The 18,433-nt window shown below is 56.1% G+C and overlaps 1 protein-coding gene across 14 annotated transcripts in view; it reads left to right on the forward strand.

Moving 5' to 3' along the window:
- Positions 1-18,433, forward strand: part of TNS1 (tensin 1) — a 201,161-nt gene that overhangs the window by 167,295 nt on the left and 15,433 nt on the right. For 9 of the 14 annotated variants that reach the window (XM_081813624.1, XM_081813626.1, XM_081813625.1 and 6 more), the window contains 5 exons: positions 380-455; positions 4,371-4,463; positions 5,523-5,561; positions 13,346-13,544; positions 16,472-17,538. In XM_081813624.1, the coding sequence (XP_081669750.1) occupies positions 380-455; positions 4,371-4,463; positions 5,523-5,561; positions 13,346-13,544; positions 16,472-17,538 (1,474 nt within the window). The remainder of the gene's footprint in view (positions 1-379; positions 456-4,370; positions 4,464-5,522; positions 5,562-13,345; positions 13,545-16,471; positions 17,539-18,433) is intronic. The other 5 variants (XM_081813628.1, XM_081813623.1, XM_081813629.1 and 2 more) reach the window with 4 other exon arrangements.

The raw sequence follows: 18,433 nt of genomic DNA on the forward strand, positions 1-18,433 counted from the left end.
GCAGGCTAGCGAGTTATTCTAGATATAAATGGCTTTTGGACATCTTTTCTCTCCTGCCTTCTGGCAGGATCCAAGTTCCCCATTGCCAGCCCCTTCTCTTTGGCCCTGTTGGGGAATATTTCCAAGGCAAGTGCTCCTGATTTCCACCCATGCTGGACAGTGGCTTTGCAAATAGCTGCTTTTCATTCGCTCAGTGACAAAGGAGTGGGTGGGGCTGTGAATGGCCAGGATCTCCCTTTGACCTTTGTGTTTCCCCCAAGAGGGGTGGGGGGGCGGGGCTGGCAAGGGGACGTGTGGGCTGGTTACCTGGGAAACCCCTGCTCTTCAGGGTCACGGCCACCAGTGGGCAGCCCCCCCACCTCCTCTTCTTCTCCTGCAGCCCCATCTGCACAGCTACAAGGAGGCCTTTGAGGAGATGGAGGGAACCTCCCCGACCAGCCCACCGCCCAGTGGGGGTAAGAGCTCCTCACTAAGCCTGTCTTCCCTGGGTGCCGGCAAGCTGTGCTCTCAGCCCCGGCCTGAGTAAGCACCCCGGGTTTGGGGGGAGGTCCTGGCAGAGTTGGGCAGGGCCAGGATCTGTCGCTCCTGGTCCAGATGGCTCATTTCACTTCACCATCCCTGCCCTACTCCCCTTCCTTCTGTTGTCCACATGCACACATGTGGGGGTGCAGCAGCTACGGGCTTGGGATCCTACCGACCTTCTGTGGGGCCCCTGGACTCCCAAAGTCTGGAATCTTCCTAATCGTTGAGAGGTTTTGCATCTTGTGTGCAAAACACCACCCCCGCCCCCATCCTAAAGTGACTCTTTGTGACCTGCTGGTGTATCTCTGAGATACCCCTTGGCCTTCTTGCTCCAGACCCCCATTTCTATCTACATCCGGACACCTCTTCCATTTCAGGCAACCTATTTAGTTTCCATCAGGGAAAGAAAGGCCCAGAACGCTCAGCCTGTCAGAGTCCCCAGCTCATCCGTCCTTGGTCTCCAGGCAGGAACATTTAGTCTCTAGCCCCTGAGGCACTCACTGGAGAGGCAAAGCCCTGAAGGGCAGAGGCATTTCCACACAAAGAGAAGACCCGGATGAGTGCAGGGCTGGGGTAGTGTACCTTTTTTTGGTAGAACAGACAGGGGGAGCTGGAAAAGGGCAGCTGTGGGACAGCAGTGATGGAACAGGACTGAGAAGGACTCAGGGTCCCGGTGGCAGGCCCCGGGGCAGCAGAGGAGGGAGAGCCCAGGGAGGGGAGGAGAGTGAGGACTGGAGACCAGAACTGGCGGTATGTTCTCCTGGGGGCTGGCTGTCGTGAGGGAAGAATGTGGCCCCAGAGCCCCGCCCTGTGCAGCAGAACGTGTGTGGGCTGCTGCCTGGGGCATGTGGGGGTCCAAAGCTGGGAGTGGAAACCATGGTTCTCCCCAGGGCAGTGTGGCCCAATGGAAATCCAGCCCAAATCACACTGTGATGGAGCATTTTCTAGTGGCCGCATTGAAAAACATCATAGGAAACTGGAGAAGTAAATTGTAATATTTTTTATTTAACCCCAAATGTCGAAAATATTATCATTTCCATAGGTAGATCAAGATAAAAATATTAATGAGGTATCTTACAATCTTTTTTAAAAAAAATTTTATTTAGATTCAATTAGCCAACATATAGTAGTACGTCATTAGTCTCAGATGTAGTGTTCAATGATTCATCAGTTGCCTATAACACCCAGTGCTCAATCTTTTTTTAAAACTGTAAAAAGAGGCTGGTGAAATTACTTTTAATAGGTTTTTATTGAATTTGAAAGATCTATAGTACTATCATTTCAACATGGAATCCGTATAAAGAGATATGTTGCATTCTTGTTTCATACCAAGTGTTTGAAATCCGGTGTGTGTGTTACACCTAGAGCGCATCTCAGTTCTGATTGGCTCCATGGCAGGTACTCTCATGACTACCATGTTGGACGGTGCGAGCCTGGGGCGGTCTGCTGAAGAGGCAACTCCGTGGCCTTTTTTTAATTTTTAATTTTTTAAAGATTTTATTTATTTATTTGACAGAGAGAGAGCATAAGCAGGGGGAGTGGCAGAGGGAGAGGGAGAAGCAGAGCCCTCCTGAGCAGAAAGCCGGATGTGGGGCCCGACACCAGGACGCTGAGATCATGACCCGAGCCGAAGGCATTCGCTTAACTAACTGAGTCATCCAGGCGCCCCCTCCGTGGCCTTTTGTGACTCCCTGGAATCGCTCTCCCTGCTGGGGGTGGTCTTAAGCGTCCACCTTCACACCTGCTCCGATTGATTCACTGTTGGTCCAGTCAGCCAGGATCTTGGCCATCACCCCGTGTGGGATGGAAGCCACGTGGGCGGAGCTAGGGTTAGATTTTGCCATATGTGTCTGTTCCCATTCTTCTCTGCCTGCCTTTGCCAGCCCTGCTGCCCCAGTGGGGAGAATAAGCAGAGGTTTCATCAATGCACAGGGTTGGGAGAGAAGACAGAGGCGGAGAAATGCGAGGAATCCTGCTCTCGGAAAGCAAAAGCCTTGCTTGGCTTTGGGGCTGCCCACTCGTCTGCCTCAGCAGAAGAGCCAGATGCCTGGTGACGGGGCATGAGGGACTAGGCAGCTGGAGGTGCCGGAGGTGGGACCAGGAGAAACCTCCCGCTGCCTCTTCACCTTGGCTCCCTTCACCTCTCCTTCACCCTGGCTCACTGGCCCATCTGTACCTCTGCTGCCCCTCCTGGACCAACCCACGCACACCCGTGGGCTGGAGATGCTTCGAGGGCATTCCATGGACAGTGGTGGTCTCTGAGGCTGGGCTCCTTCCTCCATAGTTAATTACATTCCAATTCGTTCATTTGACAAACATTAATAAGTGCTTGATAAGGGTCCATTGCAAGACACCATTTTCAGTAATGGGCAGGGGGGCTGGAGGGGGGCAGAAACCGAATCTGTGTGTGTGTGTGTGTGTGTGTGTGTGTAAGGAGAGGGAGGGATAGAGACAGGCCAGCCTAGACCTACCTTATTACTGGGCTGTGTGCATTTGCACACATTGGTCCCCTCTGCTGTGTTTGTCCACTGGGCATCTGAGGATGGTGTGAGGATGGAGTCTGCCCCCATCCCGACCCCTGTGATTTCTCACTGTTGCTGTGTGTACTGTTGCATACACCCACATGTGCACAGATAAGTTGTGGATGTTGCTTACACTGAGAGATTGTAGCTTTTTGTTTCCTGCAGGTCTCTGTCTTTTGAGGAAAGGAGGAGGGGTCCGGGGGGGTCCTGGAGCTGCTGTGTGGGGGCCAGGCACCGAGGGCCACACCTGGTCTGTTGGGGCCGTTGGTGTGTGGCGGGCAGGCTTGGGCTCTGGCGGACCTGTGCAGCTGCCTGTCCTCAGGGCCTGTGGCCTCTGCACACTCCCAGTAGCCGTGATAAGCGACACAGAGCTCATTTCTTTGCTTCTTAGAGATGTGTTAGGAGACACAGCAGCTGCCCCCGAGAAATCTCGTGACTGGGCCTGCCAACCACCCTGCAGTCCAGCTCGGAGTCCGGCCACGTCCTTGGCGGATGGGAAAAAGCCGGACAGCCCTTTCTGACCTTGTGTGTTACATGACACCCTAACCCAGCCGGGCGGCTCGGAAGGGCCCTGGGGTGTGCACAGGGAGTTGGTGCTCTTGGCCAAGGATTGTGGAGGTGGAGCTCCTCCCTCTTCCAGGACACCGAGATTTGGGGGGGGGACAGAGAGCCCCACACTGAGAAAGTCTCTCTTCCTGGGGTTTATAAGTGGCATGGTTCGCTGGGGGTCAAAGACCTCTGGTCGAGGGCTGCCCTGGGTCTCAGGGTTGGCACGGCTCCGCCCGTGATCCCTTACTCCTTCCGTCCTTTACGGGATGTGCCATCTTGATTTCCCATTTCCTTTTGTCCTCCCAAGTCCATCCAAGTGCACGGTGTGGAAGGACTGTGTGTGTGTGTCGGGGCGGGAGCGGGAGGATGAGGGAAGAGAGACTACGGTATGGGGGACGTCAGAGATAGCCAAAGAAAGCTGTGTGCATGTTGTGAGCCATGGCGATGCAAGGGGACTGCAGTGATGCCACCAAGGGCCCCAGCATAGAAGTGATTTGCTCGAGGTTGAGGGCCAGGGCTGGGTTGCGGGGCAGCGCCATTTCCTGACTTTTCACTCTACCCTCTGAGCTGTGGAGAAACACGGAGATAGGAAAAGGCAGTGGGGAGCAAGGCAGGAAGCCCTGGGGCTGGGGCTGGTTCCCCTGTATTGCTTCCTGCTGCCCAGCCCTCAACAACATGTCCTCAGTTAGGGGTGTCCCCGCTCCTGCCCCTCTTCCTCTCCCCACACCTCCTTCACCCCGAGGCTCACTGCCTGTGTCTCCTTTCTTCTTGGCACAGTGCGCTCCCCTCCAGGTCTGGCCAAGACGCCCCTGTCTGCTCTCGGCCTGAAACCCCACAACCCAGCGGACATCCTGTTGCATCCTACAGGTGGTGAGTGACTCTAGCTGGAAGGGAGGTGGTGGGGGGGCCAGAGGGAGGAGTAGGGGTTGGAGGACCCCTGTGGTCCTGGGCAGGGCCTCAGGATCTCATCAGAAAGTGCCCAGAAGGGACGGGTTCTCAGGACCCTTCTGGAAACAAGATGGCAGCCTGGCTTTGTGCCCACAATGCGGTCAGGCCTGAGTGGGGGCTCTCTGTGTAGGGCTTGAACCTTCATGCCCATGGACAGGTGGAGTCAGTACCACTCCCAGGGCCCTCTGACTTGGGGATTTGGAGGCTTGGCCTCAGTTTCCTTGGACTTGGTTAGCTCTCTGCCAGAAGCCTGGCTCCACCATCCCCCGAGTGTACTTGTGGACACGCACACACAGATGTACACCGCCCCCAGGTCACACCTCCCACTTCCTTACCACATCCCCCCTCCTCCCTGTGGGGAAGGGGAGAGTGGAGGGCCCTCGTCCCTGAGTGGCCATTTCCAGTAGGCCGAGCCCAGAAGGGTGTTCTCTAGACTCTGGTTTTAGGGTTGGGCTGGGGCCTTTGGGGCCAACTTGGCTTTTCTTCCTTAGTCACCAGAAGACTGATCCAGCCAGGTAGGAGGGCAATGACACGCATGTGTGACCCACGCGGACACATGGCTGGCATAGCCTCCTGTCCGGAGGTGTCTGCATGGCCGGGGACACTGAGTCACCGGGGAGCAGAAGGGGCCTGGGGCTGCCTCTCACCAGCCAGCACCCTTCTGCTGGAGATGCAAGCCCTGGGTGCACGGGCTGTGAGGGGGGCTGGCTTTGTCCCCGAGAGCGAGGCCCTCCTTAAACTGTGTGTCCTGAGCCCCCAGGGCCGTGTCAGGGTGGACCTTACCTCTTACTCTGGGCTCTTCTGCCCTGGCCTCACCCTTGCTTTCCTGCCTTCTTTCTCTCAGCAGATTGTCTTTCAGGAAATAATCTCTGTTAATCAATCTCTCTCTCTCTCCTTTCTGCTCTTCCTCTCCTCGTCCTCCTCACCTGCCTCTCTTTCCTGCATCCCCTTCCTCCTACCTCCCCTCTCATCTTCCCTCAGAGGAGGCTGAGGGGAAGGTGGTGACCGAGCTTCCCAAAGGTAAGTGTGGCTTTGCTGTGGGCCGCTTCCTGCTCTCCGGGTCCGGGCATGGCTGTTCAGGAGGAGCTTGCTCAGGCTGGCTCGGGGGCGGCTCTCTTTCCTGACAGGTCTCAGATGACCGGCCACATAGCCTTCTGGTCCCCACCCCCTGGTGATGAGCTGTCACCCTGGATGCTGCCTGAATTCTGACAGGCGAGCTGGGCACAGGTTCAGGTGTTGCCAGCTCCAGGCGCCAGGGCAGTGGCACCTGGTGACAGTCCCCCCTCCTGCCACCTCCTCCCCCAGCGGCACGTCCGCTAGCTTGCCTGGGGTGCAGCCAGCCCCCTCGGAGGGCAAAGGGACGCACATTCTTCCATTGCCTGGGGCGCAGTCCACGTGCATAGCTCGGAGCAAGCTTTCTCAGCAGTCTTAGAGCCGAGAGCAGCCTCCCTGAAGCCCTTGCTTGGTTTCATATCAACACAGATGGTGGGAAGTCTGTCTTTCTGGGAGCTTGGATGTCTCTGGGGATCTTAGAACAGCAATGGATCCACTCGCACACGAATGCATTGGGACACCCATGCGCATAATTTTGACAGTTTCAAGGAGTTCGCATGTCTGTGGATCAGCTTCACCCTCGATTTCGATGAACTGTGCATTGTACATGAAGCAGGGAAGGGGACGTGAGCAGAGATGGGAAAGCAGAGAGGGGACATAATCTGGTTGGAGGTCTTTAAGTTATTAGGGACAGAATTCTAATGATGACTCAGAGCATCAGGTGAAATGAAGGGGGTGCGGGCCTAGGCTGTCTGTATGTGGCTCTGGGCATCGGTGTCCCCCTCTCCTTCACCAGGGGGCCTTGGATGAGGGGGGCACTGAGGTCCCTTCCAGCTCTGATATGTTAGATGTTCTGACTTCCCTCCGGGGCCCTGGTTCCATGTGGCCTGGTTTCCTTAAAGGCTCTATCTTTAAGGAAATAATAAATCTTTTAAAGATTTATTTATTTGAGAGCGAGAGAGAGCAGGCGCGTGCACGTGCATGCAAGTGTGAGCAGGGGAGGGGCAGAGGGAGAGCATCTTCAAGCAGACTCCCTGCTGAGTGTGGAGCCCAGCGCGGGGCTTGATCCCAGGACCCATGAGATCGTGACCTGAGCTGAAACCAAGAGTCGGATGCTCTGCCGACAGAGCCTCCCAGGCGCCCCCTATCTGCTTTTCTGAAGCCCACTTCCCACTCACCACCTTGAGGCTGTGCCCCTCTCAATCTGCCGTCACCCCAGAAGATGGCTGCAGCTTCCCATAGGCTTCGCCTGCTTGGAGCCAGCCAGAGTTTGGGCAGCAGAACCAGGCTGCCTGGGCGTAGCAGATCGAGGCGGCCCCCAGCAACAGATCCCAGAGAGGGACGAGCCCAGCGTGCTCTTGGCTGCCCCTCCCCCCTCCCCCCAGCCTTCTACCCGGGGAAGGGGCTGTCCCCCAGGCTTGCTGCTGGCTCCTGGCTCCTGACAGGGCAGTGAAGATGGGACAGGAGTCCAGAAATGCTGGGGCCTGGAGCCCACCCACAAACACTCTCCAGTGGGAGGGTCTGAGGGGAGATTATCCCACAGGCTGACAGGCCCTGGATGTCATGTTTCCCGCTTGGGGGTGACACTTCAGAGAAGCGAGTATCGACAGTCGTGAACCAAGAGCTGCCTGTTTCATGAATGACTCTCTGCCTGCAAGGCCCCGAGGCCTCTGGCCCTCTTCCATATGTCCTGGAGCCACAGAGTTCGGAGGGAAGGTTCTTGCAGATGTGCTCAGCTACATCCACCATTTTCACGGATGTGGGGCTGAGACCCATGCTGTGGGGGTCGGGGTCTGGAATTTCTGCCCAAGGCCACAGTGAGGAGGCAGCAGGACCCAAACTGGACTTGCTGGTCTCCCGTCTCCTAGTCCAGGGGCTATTTCAAAGCCCTCCTCCTGCCTCCAGGCACCGTGCCCTGGGATTCCAGCGTGGGGGTGGAATTGCTGTCGCGGTCTGGGCAGTGGGGTGGGAGAGGGGCAGGGAGCATGGCTGTGGGCAGCCCGTTCATTTTTCCTGACTCATGTACCACCTCCCGGGTCAGACTAAAGCACATTCTTTGCTGACCCTCTGAAGCTCTGCTTGATTTCCCTGCTGAGACTATGATGGGAAATTCAGAAAAAGCTGCCTGTGAGGAAAAATGATCAGAGGCAGAATGATCCAGCTAGAGGAAAAGCAGACTTTAAGGGAAACTGCTCTGGTCAAGGCACTGTGCTAAATGCTTGTCATGCATTCCTTGTCTTATTCACTGATTCATTTATTTCATATTTTGTATGTCTACCATGTACTGTGCACTGTGCCAGGCTCTGGGCATGTAATGATAAGCCGTACTGTGATTCCTCATTTCGTGGAGCTTGAGCCAGAATGAAATTACTTGCAATGAGCAGGAGCCAGAATGAAATTACTTGCAATTACATATTAAGATAGTGCTCCAAAGGGATGGGATATAGTTTATGAGACCTTCTAGCCAAGAACCTGACCTTGGCTGAAGAAGTAAGATGTGAGGGTGAGTGACATTAACTTGGTAAAACCGGGAGGTGAGAAGAGCCTTCCATGTAGAGGAAAAGCATGTACAAAGGCCCTGGGGTCAGAGGGAACTGCATGTTTTTGTTTTTCTAGGAACTGCAAAATCAGTGAGGCTGAGAGCAAGAGGGAGCTAGAGGCTGGAGCAAGGGGGAATGGGGTACAGATGAGGTTCAACAGGCAGGAGTGGGACCATGTGGGACCATTGTCGCACCATCTTGTTTAACAATCACAGAAGCACCGAGAGGAAGGTGGTAGGAACCCCATTTTACCGATGAGGGATGACGTTTAGGGCCGTTAAATGCCTTGTCTAAGGCCTAACAGTCAGTCAGGGGCATGACTGAGAGTCAACGCCCGATCAGTGGAGGCTGCCCCTTTCCATGTGACTACACTGGGCACACCCCCTAAGCAGTGGGGCTGGGGCCTGGGTACTCTTCTCCATGAAGGGGGGTGAGGAAGAAAGCCTGCAGCAGTACAGACGTGAGGTCAACATCAAGAATATCTTCCCAGTGGTGAAACAGGGAAAGAAAGTGTAGAAGCTTCTTTCCCAGAGGAATGGGAAAAGGGAACATTCAGGTTAGGTTCTGTTTGTCCAGATGACTAGGTGGGACAGATTTGGTGTAAAGGAAGACTTTGGACTAGAAGTGGCCCCTCTGGGGGATTGTTCCTGCTCGGAGATCCTTGGGGGTGGGTGTACTTGTGGCATCTGGGATTCTAAGGCCGTGCTGTGCAATGCAGATTTATTGAGCACTGATTTTGTGCCAGGTCGTGTACTAGGCACTGAGGGTATCCCCACTGCGGGTATAAGGTGAGATACCCTGGTGAGGGCAGAGATGCCAACAAAGAACTCAGCATTTGGGAGAAGCGCGGAGCAGGGCTTGGAACAGGGTGTTAGGGGAGTTCAGAACTCCTGTGTGTGGCCCAATCTAAAAGGCTTGAAATTCCAACTTTTGAGCTCCTGGACTAGAACTCGGGTGTTTCTTTATTTCCTCCCTCTTCCTCACGCACGTGTCTTCATTTTACTTGGGGTGGGCAGGCTCCTTCTCTCCAAGTAAAGAACGTTTCCTGGAGGCAGGAAATGCACTTCAGGGTGTGGGTGAAGACCTGTCAGTGCCCTGGGCCTGGTGGGGCCCAAGTCACTCTTATGCTTCCAGGTGCTCTCAGCCGCCAACAGCCACTTAGAAAAGTTTGAGCTCTGGAATGTTCTGTGTGAAGTGCCCTCTGGCCCCACCTCTCCTACTCTTCCCAACTCCTTTGGGTGGAGCTGCTCCAGGCAGGAGGAAAGTAGCAGGAGAGGGTGGGAGGGAAGGGTGGAGGGAGGCAGGACCAGGTGTGGCTGGGGACAGAGGCAGGCACCGGGGGCTGCTTAGAAACGCTGGTGTGGAACGGAGCAGGAAAGAATGAGAGGGAACTTCCCCATCTCTGTCGCTTGATCCTGGCTGGGCAGGTGAGTGGTCTCATTCCCCTTGTACAGATGAGGAAACTGAGTCCCAGAAAGTTTCAGCAACCTGTCCCAGGTCACCCCTCCAGGAATTGAAAGGAGGGGGAATCCCACGAGTCGTCATGTTGTCCTGTGGTTGGGAAGAGAGAAAAAGCCGAGGAATAGACAGAAAGAGGAGGTGTTTTTAATATGGTAACCGACTCTGAAAACTTGGGAAAACTGAGCTTTTGGCCTTAAAGGTTGGTTTTGAACAGTTCTGGAGATGGACTCAAGAAAGGAAGTAATTTCCCAAAGGTCCCTCCTGCTTCGGGTTCATGAGAAACAGAGACGGAGACAGAGGGCTTTGTTCATCTCTACCCCCGGGTGGGCCTGGTAGGCCAGGAAGGGGTGACAGATGGTTGCAGACTAGCCAAGCAGACATAAGGATGGTCATGCACCTAGCGGGGCTGGGGAAGGGAGGTGAACAGGTGAGGGCAGGGCCCGGTGGGCTGGGTCACTGAAATCCTTCTAGGCCAGGAGCAAAGCCCTGAGGCTGGTTGGCCTCTGAGCTCAAGGACTATTTCCTACCGTGTGGAAGGAAGGCAGTTGCTGCTTCTCCCTGGGGAGAGCGTCCTGTGCCCCGAGTTCAGACAGAGTCCTCCCCTGGCTTTCTGTGGCTCCCAATCCGGTGGCAGTGGGGAAGGGGCTGATGAGGCTGATGCCTTACAAATGTGACCACCCTGGGCTTTCCGACTCCCCAGAATTTCTAATATGCCGTCCCATCATCACCCTGTGCAAACTACGGGCAGGCCCCTGGCCTGGGGCTCAGGCTATTGAGTTCAGGCCGGGAGCAGTGAGTGGGGACGCAGCCTTGTCTAAGGGCGAGCAGGCCCGATGGGAGTCAGCGTCCATGGGTCCCAGGCATGGCTCTGTTCTGACTAGGGGACAGGGTGCTGAGGCCCACTTTATCTCAGTTTTACTGTTGGTAGAAGGGGTACATGTACTTTTTTTTTTTTTTTTTACAGGTGGGGTGTAGGGTACTGTGAATTGCTTACCCAGTGTTTGGGCCTGGGTCCCGGTAGGAAAAAGATGGCTCATTCTGTGGGGCAACAGAGAGTTTCATGGACTATTTAAAAGGTCTGGGTAAAGCAGGGACGGATGGTGAAGCACCCCCGGGTGATCCCTAGCAGGAGGAGGGAGCCATTCCCACGCCAGACCTGAAGGAAAGCAGAGAGCTGGAGGAGAAGTTCCCTGAGCGGAGCTGTGGTCTTGGGTAGAGGGATGCAGCCACCGACACCTTGACCTTCTGTCCTCACTCTCCCATCTCCTGCCAGTCCCGCCCACTGGCTAAAGGCCAAAGCCTTCCAGAGCCCTAGGACCTGAGGGTCTGGGTGATGTGGTCAGTACTGGCCTGCAGGGACGCAGAGCAGGCTGGACAGTGGACCGGGAGGACATCGACGGGTAGAAGAGCACAGACTTCAGGGATCATCCACGGGGCTTGTAGCTTGAACTCCTGGGGTCAGCACGAATTCCAGGGAACGAGAAAAGTGAATGTGTGCCTCTCAGGTCCTAGTTATTATGCATCTCTGTGTGGGTGGGGCTGGAGGGTGAAGGTCAGGCATCTACCAGCTTATAGGATAGATGCATATCAGGGGCTCTCTGTGTGCCCGGGGGTGTGTGGGGTGCTGTGAATATAGTCAACAGAGAGCCTGGGGTGGCCAGGGAGCAGATGGATCCTTTGCTGTTTCTCCGTGGGAGAGGGGGTGCTGCCGAGTGTTGCAGGCATGCAGGTGAAGCCGAGAGCCTGGAAGGGTACAGGAGGAGTTTTCAGAGAGTGACCCAGAACGGTGAGGGGTGGGAGGGGAGCGTGGACTCTGGCTTTGCATCTCCATCGCCGTTTCTATGGGCTCCTTGTCGCATGGCAAGGACACAGCTAGCCCCCCAAGACTAAACCGGCTCCCTGATTTTTAGCTGGCCGATGTGTGCGCCGTGGGCTAGGGGGCCGGCTCTGGGCCAGACTGCCTGCATTCCTGGGCCAACTCTGCCCCTTGGTACTGTGTGATGGGGTGAGCTACTTATATTCTCCGATTACTTACATTCTCCTACTTTCCTCATGTAATTGTTTGCTATTTTTATCATTATTAATAGTTCTGGCCGACATGCTGGAGGACTGGGTAGCCGCCAGCTCTTGGCGTCCCCATGAGGCTGTGGCCCTTCTCTAGGCCACCAGGAGCCAGCATTGAGAGTCAGGAGACCATGGTGCTAGTATCTGGCCACTGATTGGCTGTGTGTTCTGGGGCAAATTTCTCTACCTCTCTGGGCCAAGAAGAGGGGTGAGATCAGGGGTCAGCAAACTGTGGCCAATTCTAGCCCACTGCCTCTTTTTGTAAAGAAAGTTTTATTGCAACACAGCCATGCTCTTCTGTTTATGAATTATCTACGACGGCTTTTGTGCTCCCAAAGCAGAATTGACTAGCTGCCACAGAGACCAGCTCCTAAATGGTCTGAAATATTTACTATCGAATCTCTCATAAAACGTGTGCCTGCCCCGGGCCAGAGGGTCTCTGCAGCTTCTTCGGGCTCCGGCCGGACCCTTGGGCACGATGGGCACAGAATCCATGCCTTTGGAGTGAAAGTGGCCTGAGGCTTCTGTGAGGTGGGTGGGTGGCCCGGGGCCGGTTGGGTGGGGCTTTTGAGGAGGCCTCTGGTGAGGCTGGCCTCTGCCTATATGGACGCCAGCTTCGGCCACTGAGGTGACTGGCTCTGCATCACCCTGTGCCCCACCCCCACGCACTGTCACACAGTCCTGGCCCGCGAAATCTCCAGGGACCTGGCCTGCCCAGGACAGCACACACCCTTGGGTTCTTCACTTTCTTAGGCAGGTTTCAGCAGATGCCCTGATTGGGGTCAGTGTGTGAGCTGGGCTCCGATCATGTCCTACTTGAGGGAGCCAGGGCGGTGCCAGGTTTGGAGGTGGTAGGAGCGTCGTCGATCCCTGATTGTGTCCCAGGGGAAGCCAAGAGTGGCCTGCTGCTTCTCTCTGTGTAGCCCTGAGAACCTTTCAGGCCTGGCCTCAGAGGTCTAGGAGGAGGGTCAGGCAGACGCTGGCTGGGCGTCAGATCTCCTCCTGGTCGTGCCTCCACACGTCGCACGCCCCCGGCCTCAGCATCCTCACCTGTAGAATGGCCTTTCTGGCCCTTGTCCCCCACCTCCCCGGATTCTTAGGCTCTTCTAAACACCAGGCAGGGATAATGATGTCAGTCTCGGGAGGAATGCTAAGTGTGTCAGGCAAGGTGGGTGGGAGTGTCTTGGCGTAGAAGGGGCTGGGCGTGACTCGCCGCCACAGGCCTGTTGCTAGGCCAGCAAGCCTGTTTCTGGATTCTGGGCGTGGGTGGAGCCCATGGGAAGCCTGGAGCTGTTCTGAACATGGGCAAGGCTGACCCGGAGCTCTGGGTCCACGGCAGAGCATGGGGGCAGGGGGCACCTAGGAAGGAAAAAGCAGCTAAAAGGGGTGCCTGGCTGTAGGAGGGAAGATTCTATGATGACTATGTTCAGAGGCCAAGCTGGGGTCCATTTCTGGGAAGCTTCTGTGTGTGAGGCCTCGGTTAAAAGTTCTGTGGGGGCTCTCACAGCTTCTCCAAGACACTGGGAAGTGGGGTAGGTGTGGGCTGGCTGGAACCCCAGAAGTGCCCTGTGCATGCTTGGCTATCCTTTGGGGGCTGTCCCCACAGGCTGGGGAATTCCCTGACAGGTTGGGAGGGGTCTACACTGCACCCCTGTGGATCTCAGTCTCTCTTCTGCCCCCTTCCAGAGCCCCGGAGCTATGTGGAGTCGGTGGTGAGGACAGCAGTGACTGGACCCCGAGCTCAGGACCCTGAGCCCAAGAGCTTCAGTGCCCCAGCTGCCCAGGCCTATGGCCACGAGATGCCCCTGAGGAATGGGACCCTGGGAGGCTCCTTTGTCTCCCCCAGCCCCCTCTCCACCAGCAGCCCCATCCTCAGTGCTGACAGGTAAGTGGGGAGGAGGATCCAGGCCTGGATCTGCCTAGAGCATGGACGGGCAGAAATCACATCCAGATAGCTGTACCTTGGAAACCAGCCCACCGAATTGAGAGAGCATCCCGGGTTCCGAAGCCCATGGGGAGCACGAGGGTGGATGAGCTATAATTCCCAGGCTGAATTTGATCCCACCGTCCAGAACTGTGCTGGAAGGAATGGGAGCCACCATGGTGAACCAGTCCTTCCCCCAAGTTCAAAACCTAACAACGGCAATCACTATGTAGTGAGTGCTTCTGGTGTGCCAGACACTTCGTTAAATGCTTTATCTGGTTATTTTATTTAATCCTCTCAGCAATCCTGAGAGGTAAGTACTCTTATGGTCCCACTTTTCAGAAGAGGAAACCGAGGCACAGGGAAGCCAAGTAGCTTGCTCAAGGTCCTGCAGCTAAACAGTAGCAGAAATAGGATTCAGACCAAAGGCGTCTGGTTCTAGAGCCCACGTCTCTCCTCTCCCCTGGGCCTATGTCTCTGTGCCCACCCATCCCAGGCTGACAGTCTGAGGTGCCCAGAGCAGACATATAAGGGCTTGGAGCTCCCGGTGAGGGGCTGTTGTTTCTGGCTAGGGATGCAGAGAGGGTTTCTGGGGGCTGGAGGTATTTGTGGTGAGGCCAGAAGGATGAGCAGCTGTTGAAAGGTGGAGGAGGAGGAGGGAACGGGCATTCTAGAAGGAACAGCACAACCAGGGCAGAGGGCTGGGGTGTGGACCTGTTGGTGCCGTGGGGCTGAGGGCACCCAACTACAGGTGGGGAGGTGGATGGGTGGCTGGCGTTCTGAGTGGGTCAGACAGAGAGGAGAGCCTGGAATCAGGCCGGGGAGGGCTGTGAAGAGGGATGCCCCCATGTGGGGGGTGCAGGGGGAGTGGGCTGTATGCTTTGTGACAGGGAGAACGGGATATGACACGGCACAGGGAGCTTGAGATCAGCCCAGGCAAGGCAAAGGGTGCCAGGCATGGGGGGATGGACTAGGCTCGCCTGCCCCGACCAGAGCTCTCCTCCAGGAGGGGAGACTGCTGCTAGGCATTCCTTTGCATGTCCACCCCCTTTCCCAGCCTGGCCTCCCATGGGGCCCAGAAACTGTCCAGCCACCCCCTCCTATTGTCACAGGCCAGGCCCGGTGCAGAGTTTGCTCTGTGCCCTATGCCCTTGGCCCAGCGCAGCGTGCCCCTCCCAGGTCAGAGTGGGGGTGGCCTGGTGAGCAGAGGCTGTGTTTTTCTGCGTTCTAAGAATTCGAGAACCTCAAGCTGAGCATGCACCCCCAGTCCATCTCGCCCCCTCCCCAGCCTCTGGACAGGGCAGATGGCTCCGTTTCTTGGGAAGTCTGCTTCTGGGCAGAAGGTGAATTCTTCCTTTAAAGGAAGGGGGATTTTCCTAACCTGGCTAGCCGCTGCTGCTCCTGTTGAGGGAGCCCTAACCTTAGGAGGTTTTCACTCTTTCTCACTCAAATTCCTCCTGCTGTGGAGTTGGCTCTTTTCAGGGCTCAGGAAGCTAGCATTTCCCTGGTGGGATTAATCTTCCAGAACTCTATGTCAGTGGCCCCCACCCCACCCTGCTCCGCCTGACACATCCTCCCATTCCTGAGTCTGTGGTATTCCGTCCCAGGAATAGCATTGCACTCTAGCTCCTTCTGGGATTCGAGGTAGACTTTTTCTTGGCCTGGCCCATGACCTGCTTCCTGCCCTTGGCTCTTGCCCGGCTCCCCACCTCATGTCCCCCAGCGACCAGAGCTTATCCAACCTGGCCTCGAGACTCCTTCCAGTCTGTAGCTCCAGGCTTTGGCCCATCGTCTTGTGTAAGGACCACCCCCTCCACCCTTGCCCCCTGCCCAGGGGCTCCTGCTGCCAAGCCCCCCTGCTACTTCCCTGCAGCCACAGCTTAGGCGGGGTCCCTGTCAACCTTTGCCTCTCCTACCATATCATCAGCGGGTAGGAGTTTGGGTCTGGAAGGAATCAGCATTACCTAACCCAGCCCCTTCGTTTGCCACATGAGGAAAGTTGAACAGGTTTCCAGCATCTGGGTTTCCCAGCTGATGGGCCATTGCATTGCATGGCTCTACAGACTTGCACAAAACTTCAGAGGAGGATCTGTGATTGTGGCTATTTCCCCAGGGACAGCCCCCTCTGAACTGAATTTTATTGGAGTCTTAGAATGGGGAGCTACCTCTGAGCTCATCTAATCTAACCTCCCAAAGGAGGAGATCCCCTGGCCACAGCATTCAGGTCCGGAAGTTGGTCAGCTTCTGCTTAAATACTGCTAATGACGGGAGTCTCATTACTATGCAAGGCAGCTTGCTAAATTAGTGGCCAGATCCAACGGCTGGAAAGCAGGCCTTACAATAAGCTGAAATCTCCTTCTATGAGACTTGTTGTCTGCCTTTTGGAGCTATCCAGGAATGAAAGCCCAATTCCGGCACTCTCTGTGTCCAAAGACGATAATAGCGTTCTGGGAAAAGTGAGTCAAGGCGGGATACTCCCAGTAGGAACAGGAGCCAGGTGGTTTGACCCCTCCCTGGTGTTCTGTTTCGGTGATGTTGGAGGTGACATGAGGCTATCTTCAGTTTCCATTAGAGGAGACCCCCCTGTTTTGACTTGTGGTTTAGGAGTCAACAAGGGGCAGTGAAGGAAACATGGGCTTTGAAATCAGATGCAATTTGAGTTAGAACCCTGGTATTTTACTGTGGGTTGTGAGCTTAGTGCTTCGCCTCTCTGAGCCTCCGTCTCTTCTTCTGCCGGTTCCATAGGGTGATGTACAAAAGTCATGACATTCCAGCAAACATGCCCGTGGAGCTCTTTTTGTTGTTACTAGCGGTGGGGGGGAGGGCTGCATGCTCACAGAGAGCCTGTCCTTCACCTTGACATCTCACCCTGCCCCCTCTCTTTCTAGCACTTCAGTGGGGAGTTTCCCATCTGGGGAAAGCAGCGACCAGGGCCCCCGGACACCCACCCAGCCTTTGCTGGATCTGGGCTTCCGTTCCGGCAGCCTGGGCCAGCCCAGTCCTTCGGCACAGAGAAGCTACCAGAGCTCTTCTCCTCTCCCACCGGTGGGCAGCAGCTACAGCAGCACCGACTACTCACTTCAGCAGTTCAGCGCCCCGGAAAGCCAGACGCGGCCTCAGTTCACTGTGGCCGGCGTCCACACGGTGCCTGGAAGCCCTCAGGCTCGCCACAGGACAGTGGGCACCAACACCCCCCCCAGTCCTGGCTTTGGCCGCCGGGCCATCAACCCCAGCATGGCTGCCCCTGGTAGTCCCAGTTTGAGCCACCGCCAGGTGATGGGTCCAGCAGGAACTGGTTTCCACGGTAGCACGGTCTCCAGCCCCCAGGGCAGCGCAGCGACCACTCCGGGAAGCCCCAGCCTGGGCCGGCATCCCGGGGCCCACCAGGTTTCAGGCCTCCACGGCAGTGTGGCCACGACTCCGGGAAGCCCCAGCCTGGGCCGGCACCCTGGGGCGCACCAAGGCAGCCTGGCCTCTGGTCTCCATGGCAACGCGATAGCCAGCCCTGGAAGCCCCAGCATGGGCCGGCACCTGGTAGGGTCTGGATCTGTGGTTCCCGGCAGCCCCAGCCTGGACCGGCACGTGGCCTGCGGTGGCTACTCCACCCCCGATGACCCGAGACCCACGCTGTCCCGGCAGAGCAGTGCCTCCGGCTACCAGGCTCCCTCCACGCCCTCCTTCCCTGTGTCCCCTGCCTACTACCCAGGCCTGAGCAGCCCTGCCACCTCCCCATCGCCCGACTCGGCCGCCTTCCGGCAAGGGAGCCCCACACCAGCCTTGCCCGAGAAGCGGAGGATGTCCGTGGGAGACCGAGCGGGCAGCCTCCCCAACTACGCCACCGTCAATGGGAAGGTGTCCTCCTCGCCTGTGGCCAGTGGCATGTCCAGTCCCAGCGGGGGCAGCACCGTCTCCTTCTCTCACACCCTGCCCGACTTCTCCAAGTACTCCATGCCAGGTGAGCCCCTCCTTCTGCTCCCGCCTCCACCTTGATGGATCGCCTGCTGGTTAGGATATCTGTCTCTGCCTCTGCTCTGCCGTCTCTTTGGCACACAGTCTCGAGCAGATCACTGACTTCTCGGCCTCAGTCTCCCCATCTGTATAATGGAAGTTGGAGGTGTCCTCAAAGTAAGTGTGCTGGGTGTGGGGGCAGTGATGGGGATGTGGGTGCCCATGAGGATGATGAAGAGGAGGAGGATAATAGTGATGATCTTACTGGGAACGATGATCATCACCACCAGCCTAGCTTCTGCCCCTTGTTGAGCACATGCTATGGGCCAGGCTCTGAGCCAGGCACGAGCTCTTTAATCTGCACGGCTGCCTGGCACAGTAGGTATTATTGCCCCTGCTTTATTTTATTTTATTATTTATTTTATTTTATTTTATTTTATTTTAAGATTTTACTATTTATTTGAGAGAGAGAGAACAGGAGCAGGGGTAGTGACAGAGGGAGAGGGAGAAGCAGGCTTCCCGCGGAGCAGGGAACCCGATGTGGGGCCCCATCCCAGGACCCTGGGATCATGACCTGAGCTGAAGGCAGACACTTAACGACTGAGCCACCCAGGCGCCCCCTTATGACCCCCAGTTTATGCAGGAGCAAACCGAGGCTTAGAGAAACTCAGTCATTTGTCCAGGGCTCCACACTTAATAAATGGCTTCTGATCTAGGCCCACGTACCCTAAAGCTGGTGCTCTTAAAGCATGATTAGAGTTGTCTTATCATGTTTCCATACTTGTGATTTAGCATCACCCTGAAAATCTGCCTTCCAAACCTGGACCTCCTATGTTTGGCTGCCCACAGCACTCTATCCCCACCTTTTGATCCCACTGCGCACACATCACTAATAACGGATC

This window comes from Leptonychotes weddellii, chromosome 3 (assembly GCF_054177405.1).
Source record: "Leptonychotes weddellii isolate Sample4059 chromosome 3, ASM5417740v2, whole genome shotgun sequence".
Lineage (NCBI taxonomy): Eukaryota > Metazoa > Chordata > Mammalia > Carnivora > Phocidae > Leptonychotes > Leptonychotes weddellii.